This window comes from Rhyacophila brunnea, unplaced genomic scaffold (assembly GCF_057557595.1).
Source record: "Rhyacophila brunnea isolate RB1 unplaced genomic scaffold, BYU_Rbru_1.0 scaffold_17, whole genome shotgun sequence".
NCBI lineage: Eukaryota > Metazoa > Arthropoda > Insecta > Trichoptera > Rhyacophilidae > Rhyacophila > Rhyacophila brunnea.
Window position 1 is genome coordinate 11246762 of NW_028232827.1, and position 11375 is coordinate 11258136.

The 11375-nt window shown below is 35.7% G+C and overlaps 1 protein-coding gene across 2 annotated transcripts in view; it reads right to left on the minus strand.

Moving 5' to 3' along the window:
* Window positions 1–7741, minus strand: part of Mdr50 (Multi drug resistance 50) — a 41466-nt gene extending 33725 nt beyond the window's left edge. The window contains exons 1-4 of one of the 2 annotated variants that reach the window (XM_085944178.1): window positions 7649–7741; window positions 4100–4196; window positions 3562–3849; window positions 2171–2271 (exon numbers count right to left, since the gene is read on the minus strand). In XM_085944178.1, coding sequence (XP_085800304.1) covers window positions 2171–2271; window positions 3562–3849; window positions 4100–4196; window positions 7649–7728 — 566 coding nt within the window. In that variant the 5' untranslated portion in view covers window positions 7729–7741. Of the gene's footprint in view, window positions 1–2170; window positions 2272–3561; window positions 3850–4099; window positions 4197–5552; window positions 5762–7648 lie in introns of those variants that run through there. The other variant, XM_085944179.1, reaches the window with a different exon arrangement.
* Window positions 7742–11375: the final 3634 nt, after the last annotated feature.

The window sequence follows — 11375 nt, forward strand, 5'->3', positions numbered from 1 at the left end:
GCTATTTTCAAAATTCGTTTGCTGCTGGCTTCCTGTAAATCGACAAGAACCGTGTTTTATTTAGACAAGAATTTTTTGTAAGTACTATACGACCCAAAGAGGTAGGACGGTCTTTAATATACGACCATAATATACCAGGGTGGGTCAATAAGTCCTTAGAAAAGCCGACAGGTGGCGCGACTAGTACTGTAAGCGGTTTGTTTTCATGCAGCGGCACTACCGATTCAGTATGCTGCGAAGTTTCAATCAGATTGGTCGGGTTGTTGTTTTTTATTTTCGTACATTTAAAAAAAAAATTTGCTTGTTTACAAAAATGGAGAAAACTGAGTTTAGAGCTGTTATTAAACATTTTAATATAAAAGGGTTAACAGCAAAGGAAATAAAAAATGAGTTGGATTTAGTTCACGGCATATCTGCTCCTTCACTTGCAACTATTTATAACTGGTTAAATGAATTTAAACGTGGTCGTACATCAACAAAGGATGAACCACGCTCAGGACGTCCTGTAGAGGTGACTACACCAGAAATGATCAATAAAATCCACGATATGGTGTTAAGTGACCGAATATTAAAGTTGAGTGAGATAATTGAGGTTACAGGGATCTCAAAAGGTAGCGTCATTTCTATTTTACATGACAAATTGGGCATGAAAAAAGTTTCTGCAAGATGGGTGCCGCGTTTGCTCACAGTCGACAATAAACGCAATAGGGTGGTGGCCTCTAAAGCCCTGTTGTCGCTCATGCAACGCAATCCGGATGAATTTTTTCGTCGCTTTGTGACTGTAGATGAAACATGGATACACCACTATACTCCCGAGACGAAAGAACAGTCAAAGCAGTGGATTGCGAAAGGCGAACCATGTCCAAAGAAGGCGAAAACCGTAAAATCAGCTGGTAAGGTTATGGCTACTGTATTTTGGGATGCACGTGGAATTATTTTCGTTGACTATTTGGAAAAAGGAAAAACAATAACAGGGGATTATTATGCATTTTTATTGGACCAGCTAAAAAACGAAATTGAAGAAAAACGGCCTCATTTAAACAGGAAAAAAATCCTCTTTCATCAGGACAATGCCCGTGTTCACACATGTTTACGATCAATGGCTAAAATTGAAGAATTGAAGTTCGAATTGGTCGACCACCCACCGTATTCGCCAGATTTAGCCCCCAGTGACTTTTTCCTTTTCCCAAACTTAAAAAAATGGCTAAGTGGACAACGTTTTTTTTTTCAAATGAAGAAGTCATCGATCGGACAAATGCTTATTTTGAGGACCTTCCGAAAACTTATTTTTCTGACGGTTTAAAAAAATTGAGAAACGTCTAACCAAGTGTATTGAGCTCCAAGGAGATTATGTTGAGAAAAAAAAATACAAAAATAAAAACTGTTTTAATGCTTTTTTCTAAGGAATTATTGACCCACCCTCGTATCTCCGATACAACATTTCACAGTGAAGTGTGATATGGTGAACTGCATACGTACAAATTTTCGGACACGATTTTTGTAATGTACAAGTCAGCCGGAATGAGTTATCAATCTCTCACTATCAGTTAAAATAATCCAATTCAAAGTGCAAATTAGCCATTATAGAATGATAATGAGTATGTACTAACTGTTAATATTACCTATTCTAATACATTTCAAAGTACAAATAAAAATCATCTTTTCTAAAGTTATTATATACCTACCTACATAGGTAATAAGTTTAATACTTAGGTCTCACCCTTTAAGAGAGTACATTCTCCATACAAGAGATTTTGAAGAGGTATTGTACCAGTTTCTGGCAGTCTTATAGCAATATAATCATTGTTGGCTGCAAAATTATTGATAAACAATAGTAATGGTTGCACAAATTCATGAGTGCCGTAGGGTTGGGGCCAGTTAGGCTCTGTTACGAGGTCCTGATGAAAAAGAAGAATAAGTAATATTCCTTTCACCTAAATAATTTGTATTTTATTAGTTCCAGAGAATTAGTTATTAATGTGCTCTTGATAGGTACAAAGCGTCATCTAGTATCGTTTGCTTTATCTGAAATAAATATTGCCATTCTCTGACAAACCAGGCTTGTTCTTGTGGCTGAACTAACTAATCCTGTCCTTAACATAGCATCATCACCCAACATATACCAAAATGGTCTTCACATTACCTCAGGTAAATAATTTATTTCACTTACTCGGTCATTCTGGAAGCAAAGTCTCCAGATTCATTAAGATCATAATAGGATACATCTTGATTCATTGCAGACTGCATGAACTTTTTTCGGATTGTGAAGATCTACAAAAATGATACAAAAATTATTTGATACATTACTGATTACAATGGTCACAATATCGAATCTCGATTCAATATAAATATTGTCTTATGACCTTATGTGGACAAAAAAGGTGAAATCGAAAATTACATCAAAGTTACACCGGAACAGTGTTGCCATCTTTTTCTAGGTTGATTATAGTACAAAGGCGTAAAAACTATAGTATTTCTGAAAAATATATAGTACAGGAACATTTTTCGTCTTCAACCCTTTAAAATTATAGTATTTTTCATTTTTCGCGGAATTAAAATTAAAGTATTGTACTATAATTATAGTACGGTTGGCATCACTGCACCGGAATCATCCATAAATTTTATATTCTTTCGTAATATAGGTAGGTACAGGGCTCGAAATGGACCGGAGCGCCGTTCCGGTTCGTGAAATCGGTAAAGTTATCACTCGGTCTCGTGAAAAAATAATTTGATCGTCTGAGCTAGCTCCATAACAAATCTAACACTTACTTTTATAAAAGACACATAAAATTTGATAACTTTGTTAATATCTTCAGAAAATTGTCGAGCGCTCCGGTTCGTAAAGTTTTCCATTTCGAGCGCTGGGTAGGCACCTACACAGCCTACACTACTTACAACAGATGAATAAGATGAGAGATAAGAATACTAACTTTATCTGCATTGTAATGAGGGACGCGTCAAACGGAAATTTCAGAAAATTAATTTCTTGAGGTTCGAGATAGCCTTTTCTGATTATTTATCAAGAATTCTCAAGACAAGATTTCTCGATCACAACCTCTAGTTATTAGCAGATTAATAAGACTATCTTTGGTTATAACTTATAACTATCAAAATAATATATAGGTAGGTACATTATTTAAAAACATTCTATAACCCACAAAGGCCGAGCGGCTGAGGCGTCGGTTTATAACGTCGTGGGTCATAAGTTCACATCCTGGATCTGGCAAATACACAATATTGTTTATCAATTTGTGTTTTAGTCTGAGTATTGACCTAATAAGTTGAGCAAGCAGCCAACATCCATTTCTCATAAAAACAAAAACAAAAATCAGTTAATACAAACCTCCACTCTGTGGAGGTCTATAATATTATGATCTTATTAGGATCGGACCTGGTCAAAAAAAAAATAGGTAATCGGTAAATAAAATTGAAATAAATTGCATCGTTTGTATTCTGTCGCCAGATGCCTACGGTAAATCTGCACTGCATTTCGCCGTAAAACGCCCTAATTTATGGTTAATTTTGCTCAGACCTTTTATGGAGTGTAATTTAATTTCTTACCTGATTATGTGCCGTATAATTTGAGAACATGGCTGACGAATAGCTAAATACTAGCAGTATAAGTCCGAGAATCGTGTTCCTGATCGAAAACAGTTTCACCTCGTGGGCGAAATTGAAATCCGGAAAGCCCTCTGGAAGGTGGCCCTCCACCTGCATCTGGTAGAAGACCATAGCCTGTGTGAGCTCGGCGAAGACCAGCGTGTTCAACGGCGCCACGGCTCCCGTGAATACCGCGCTCAACGCAGCGAAAAATAACATAATCTTGTCATTTCTGCTGGCGAATCGGAACTGAAAAAAAAATAGGTACAAAATGTTAATTCAGCAGTGATTCCCAACCGGGTCTGCAAGCCTTCTCAGGGACGCAAAATGTTGCAATTTCTCCAAAATTACAAGTGAATTAGGTACCTACAAAGTAATTTTCCGTTTTTGCAACTGAGTTGGAGAAAAATCTCGAGATTTATCATTATTATTTCCCGAGTATTATCGTAAAGAGACGATACGTATTTTTTTTTTACATACTATGATTGTGCTTTCTTACCATTTGGAAAAATCCAATTGTTGGTATTTCATTATCATCTCTATGACTCCCATCACAAGACGTTCCATCACTCTCCTTGCTCGACTTGACGAAAGTCCTGTGAAAAAAAATAATTTAGGTACATCAATAGGGCTTGCGTACCTTTATAAAACAGGTGGTGAGCAAAATTAAAGTTAGTAGAATACAAAAACTTTCTACAATTTGTATCATTCGCATAGGTCAGTAATCAGTGACTTTTCGTAGGGATATGCAGGTCATACACTGATTAGGGACGACCAGGGAACACAGAAATATTGGGGTATGTTATTTTCTGGGTGTGGTTATAAAAAGTTACGATTTTCGAGTGTGGATCAACTTAAAGTTGTGTTAAAGAGTTAAATACTATTATTTTAAATATTTATATCTGTATATAATATGCATCAAAGTTTGTTAACTTTCAGACGTACTTAACTATTAAAAATAAAATACTTATTCTTTAACACATGTTTATCGCACATTTCTGCACACCCGAAAATTACCTATACCTCACCCAGAATGTAACACACTATTATTTATGTGTTCTCTGGTTTGGACTATACTTAGGGACTTAATACCTCTATGCTAGGGACGTATGTAAAATCTTGAGTTATGTCATTCTGTAACAAAACTTCCAACAGGTAGGTATCTAACCATCCAGATTGAAAAATGTTCTATATGATAACTGGATGGAATGGGGGGGGGGGGGATAACATTAGAAAACCAGAATAAATTTTATTTTTCTAAATGTAAATCAAGATTTTAAAATCATAATATTTTATCGCTTATTTTTACAACAGAAAGTGTGCATCACCGGGCATTCGTTAAATTATTAAATTATTTAATGTTGGTACCTACCTACTAATGTGCATCTTCCATTTTTTAATCTTTAAATATAATAATATTACTTTCTTTGTAAATAGATATTGTTTGGATGACCGTTAAAAAGATAAGCCAGTATGAAGATAAATATTTTTAATCATTTGCATTACCTATGTAAAACTAGATTAAGTTCGAAATAATGCTTCATCATCGTCAGTTTTGCAAACGAATTTCCGACCATTAGGTACATATGTATTCAAGATGTCACATTTTGAATGTTATTTTTTTGTATTTTCATAAAAGATTATAATATTCTTAAATCATTTATCAATATTGACGTAACATTTAGATTGCTATGTACCAAAATTACAAATAAAATATTACGCTATGTCAATCAAAACGGTAAGATCAATTATTAAAAAGTTTTTTATTTGAATAGTAACAGTTCGAATGAAATTTTAAATAAAATACTTTCCCGGATATCCGTTTACAAAAATGGCGTCAATTGAATAATTCAAATTTGAATAAGATTCCTCTTCCTACTAGCAGGTGAATTAAAAAAAAAATGGCCGGCCTTCACCGCAGAGCTGTCAAAATAAATAACACTGTCTCTTACCAAACTTTTTTATAGCGTCCTCGCGACATTGTATTGTCGCGATATCACAAATAACTTTATAACAATATATTGTATGTATGCCTCCAATTATTATTTTTTGCGACCTACGTATTGACGATTGATCAGATGTTTTCAATAATTAATATCGTAATGCAAGTTAATTATTTCAAGAGGTCGCACGCTACCTGTAGAGACACTTCACTAATGACAACGTACATACCCGTAATAATATTTTTATTTAGGTAACTCATTGAGTCACTAACAAATAGAAAATACCGTTATTAATGCAAACAGAGTGCTCGAACAAAATGTATGAATATTGCTTTATTTCTTAGTGATTTATTTTTGTGTATTGTATTGCCAACAGATTCTATAGGTATTATATCGTTTGGCAGATCCAGAAAATGGTATGGAGATGAATTCAATTTGAAAACGTAATTCACAAAGAATCAAATTATAAAACATAGATAAATTGCATATCAAAGCAGTGATATCTATTATCAGTGACCAGCGCTCGAAATGGAAAAGTTTACGAACCGGAGCGCTCGACAAATTTTCTGAAGATATTTACATAGTCGTCAAATCGTATGTTTATTTTATTAAGACAAGTGTGTCAGATTTTCTATTATATGGCCTATCTAGCTCAGACGATCAACATATTTTTCCACGAGACGGAGCGATAATTTTACAAATGTCACGATCCGGAACGGCGCTCCGGTGCGTTCCGTTCCATTTCGAGCACTGTCAGTGACGTAACAAGGGGTGTGCTGATGAGGCAGCCGCCCTGAGCGCAACATTTTGTAGGAGTGCAGAGTGGAGTTCCGTGGAACGTGTAAGAATAAATAGTGTAAGGAAAATTTCTTGCTGAAATGAGCAAATAATGGGAGAACGAAGCTTCCTATGATTGTGATAAAAACGTTACGTTTTATCGATTGTTTGGCACTTCTGTCAATGTTGAAAATTCATTGTTTTATTTCTTAATTTATGAATTTTATACCAACAAAAATACAAGGATTTTAGGGGAGAGAACTTTGAGAAAAGTCTCATTAGTTATTTTATCCGAATTATTTAAATCTGTTAATGATAACCAATTAAAGTTGAACTTAGTATTTAAAATATTACGTAGGTTGTAAGTGTGCAGATGTACAAGTTTTGCATTACGTAACGAGCGTATTTTTCGTTACCACCTCGGGCGATAAGACACCTTGTTATACCACTGTCTATTATCTATTTCGACGCTAATAGCTAGTTTAAGACGATACATCAGTGAAACGGCAAATAATTGTCAACTATAGGCGCGACGAAATTTTGGACTCGCTGGCATTCGGAGAGAGAACGTCGAGTTGGGAACATGTCAATTTGTTTCGTGATGGCGACGCGGGTATTAATTCTTAAATCGTGTAAAGATGACTAAAAACGTTACCGATTTACTTGAAAAAGAAAACATGTCAATGAATATATTATTATTGTTACTAATAGAACAATAAACAGAACATTAAATGGATGCATGTTGGATTTATATGACAAATTGTTTATATGCGTCATTTGCACCCGCGACCCGCAATCCACGCATCGCCTAGCCACGATCTTTTTAGTTAGACCGTGCCTCAACTGAGGTATAGCCTTAATGATATAAAATCAGCAATACAATGGATTTTATATTGACTATTGTTTAAGAAGGGGTCGACAAACTTTTTTTTACACAGGGAAAATTTTTAAAATATGTTATACCTACCTATGACAAACTCGAGGATATTTATGCAGTAGGTAGGTACTTACTCAAATATGAAGACGTTTTCGCGAATTTATTGAACAAAATGTAACGTTACAGTGATTATAAGTAGGCTAATAATTATTGTTTGGGACACGGCTCTACTAGTTATTTAACTATTACAAGAATAGATTTTTTTTTAAATAACATTTCACCAAATTTGGATTCAAAGCAAAGGGATATTTGGTTCAAAGTTAGTAGGTAGATGCCTACTTACTTATCATCAAAATAGTTTATAAATATTCATAATTAATAGGTACTTTTCTGTATTGAAAGTTTACGTACTATCATCTTTAGATTCTGAAAGTGTATTTGTCATACTCACGGGTCGAGTGGATTATTGTTGTCTTTATGGAAACCCGTGTTTGAGGAGGGTTCCACGCCGACTTTCAGATCTTTCTTCATTCTGCCGGAAGTCGCTCCCGATGGGAGGACGACTTATCACGGAAGTCCTGCTGAAAATACAAAATAATTATAACGTCAATTTAATTTCATTTCAACATACTAAGGGACAACATGGTATTAATTAGAGTAAAGAATAAAAAGTAAATAAGACAGACATGATATTCTTCTTCCTCAGACATATGCCACATTTTTTCCACGGGAAAACGACAAAAATGCTATCATAAATCGCATTTAGAAGAAAACCTTTAGAAAAATAAAAAAAAAGAAAAATTTCCCAATGAATATGACAAAAGATTTATCAGAATCACCGTCGCCTTATACCCCCTTAACACATGCATGGATTTACTGCTGGCAGTAGGTACGTATTATCGTCAGCGCTCGAAATGGAAAAGTTTATGAACCGGAGCGCTCGAAAATTTTCCGAGGATATTAATATGGTTATCAAATTTTATGGGTATTTTATAAACATAAATGTGCTAGATTTTTTGTTATATGGCATATCTACCTCAGACGGTCAAAATATTTTAACCACGAGACGGAGCGATAACTTTACAGACTCCACGAACCGGATCGGCGCTCCGGTGCGCTCCGGTCCATTTCGAGCTCTGATTATCGTGCAAGTTGCAAGATTGCTTGCAGAAGCTTCTGAATTTTAACGCAATAATTATTGAATTATTGGTACTTGCATGGTGGGTGCGCATGCACAGTAGAAAGACAGTGGCGCACTTGCCGGAAGAAATACGAACTACACCGCACAGAACATTTTGAACTTTACCGATTATCTACGAACCTGTCCTAACCTGTCATTGTATGGTACTATTTGACAGGTCGTGAAAATCGATTAACCTCAAAATGAGTCTTTGATTCATAGATGGATCTTGCAATTTGCACGATAATACGTGTTAACACGTGCATTTTTTTGTTATGGCCGCGATAATACGTACTGTCAGCAGTAAATCAATGCGCGTGTAAACGTGGTATTAAACCAAGAAAAGAAACTGCAGTAGTAAATTTTATAGAACTATCTATCAGAATATTAAATCATTATTTTGGCAGTTTGGGTTGTCAAAACAAAAGAGCCTACGAAATTGTGTAGGTACTCATCTCGCACGTGTATTACGCTACAAAGAATTTTCCAGGGTTGTACGAGAATTAATGAAAGAATTAATAATTGTTTTCAGTAAGGCCCCGTCCAGCGTAGGCGCCTTCGGCGGAGCGTTGAGCGGCGCGCGCAACTCAAACGTATAAACGTATAACCAAAAAAAAACATTGTCTACGAACATTTTCACACACGGTTATACGTTTGAGTTGCGCGCGTCGCTTAATGCTTCCGACGAACGCGTGTACGCTGGACGAGCGCTAAGGCATTTTTCTCAGCCGGCACAATTTTCCTTTGACGTAGCATCGGGTAGAGTAGTTTGCGTACCAAATAAAAGAAACCTTGATAGTAAAAGCTAAGTATCATGAAAATGGCATCCATATTTTAACGACCTTACATGAATAGTATTACTGTCCGTTTCTGTATTTTACAAAACAAAACCTACGCTCAAAAATTTGGTTGGTACCGTCCAAGACCAAAGACAACTCTACGTTGTGTACACGTGGCACTTGTGACATAGGTTCACCACTGCTTGTCTATTCGATGAAGCATTACAGTATCTAGTCACGTGAAAAAACATTTTCATATAAGTGTTATAGTTTAAGTGAGTGCATTGCCCACTGAAGAAGGAAGCCGATACATTACACGACTGGTCCTACTTTTCGCCCCTCCCGCTGTCTATGGATGACTTGTCATTGCCTGTCATTGTCTATAGAGTGCTCATACTGACGCGTCTGTCGTGTTCACTTGTCGGAGTATTCTTAGTTTCAGATTTCTTTCAGATTATTTTAACGTATCTTGAAGACCTTGGAGTTCATCTGATTTAGTGGTTATGTTATGTGTGACGATCAAAGTCAGTAAACTTCTTCTATGTATAATAATATCATAATACACTAGGACGTTTGTCAATGTTACAGTCGATTCTAAACGGCAATAACTAATAACTTATTATTATACTCTTCAGTCATTATAGAATACCAAACTCTGTTTGCAAGTAGGTACGTTATCAATAAATAGTATGGCAGTGGACTACTCGTTGCTTGTGCAAAAAGTTATGCTCAGGCTTTATTAATCTAAAGATGGCGGTGGTGAGTGACAATTATTGAGAATGGAATGAAAACTAATAAGTAGGGTAACAACAAGAAATCATTCAAAATTCATTATTACATACCTATATTATGTAGACTCCATGCATGAATAAATAATATGGTATCTATTATCTACATATTATGTCAGGCATGTTCAACTTCAAGTAGGCTGTGATTAGAGGTTTTAGGAGGATTGAGAAATGGTTTTTTTCCCGAAATTTCGAGTAAGTATTCTCATTTCTAGAGAAATTACCATCAGGAAAAAATAGTAAAAATATCAAAATGAATTTGAAACGGAAAAGAAAGCCGCTGACTTTCATCTGAAATTGAAATGCTTGAATTACCTGAGTAAGAAAAAGGCAACTGACGTTGAACCTTGAATGGTACCTATGTCATATCAATTCTATCAGCCGGTATTTTTTTAAATTGTAAAATAAAAGCTAATTCAGCACTAAAAACATTTGGACAAGACAAGAAAAATTGTTTAAATTCAAGAAAAGCCAAAAATCTCTTGAAATTTGTGAAACCGGTCAAAAAGTTCTCGACTTTAAGCCAGAATGGAATAATTTTGTCAATTCCTCGATGAAAAAAAATATAGTAAGAAAAATTGAAGAAACGGTCACGAATTTGATTTAAACGAAAATTTGGGCATTTATACGAAACCTACTCTCAAACAGCGATGGTTTTAGATACGTGGAAGTCTGAGGAACTGGTAAGTCCCCCGTGGGATTTCTTTAAACTCGGGTGTCGGAGCACTTTTTAACGAAGCAACCGAATCATCCGTTTAATGGAAAACCGCCACTGCTTTTAAAACTTTGTGAATTGACAAAAATTAATGGGAACTGAAATACATAACGGGTGTGGAGTAACAGACAACCAATCTCGAGTGTGGAAGAAGATGGAATAAACACGTGTCAAGAATACGTCATTCTAAGCTTTCCTTCATTCTGACAACTGCTCTCGGTTTATGCACTGACGCTCATTAAATATTGGTGTATTTTAAGGTTGCAACATACACTGTTGCACGTTAACGTGTGCTTCATTTTCGTAGGATACTGACACATTCAAACCCCTGGTTCGAAATTTAGTGTATTGGGGTATAATTAATTCTATTAATTAATTTGTTCTGTGGCACCCACTATAACTACATTTTATTTATATCTATAAGGAAATAGACAAGGGTTTGCGATGTAATAGAGTTCGCTAAAGGCCTCAAATGGAAATGGGCTGGCATATAGCTCGAAGGGATAATCGTTGGACAAATCTAGTCATCCAGTGGTACCCGACAGGTACAAAACGTCCGCAAGATAGACCTAGAGGCTGCTGGATCGATGGAATGATAAAGTTCTGCAGACGCCTGCTTACGCACAGGACCGAGAGACGTGGAATCAGCTTGGAGAGGCCTTCATCCCGCAGTGGATAAATACAGGCTGATGATGATGATGGTTTTTTTATCTATA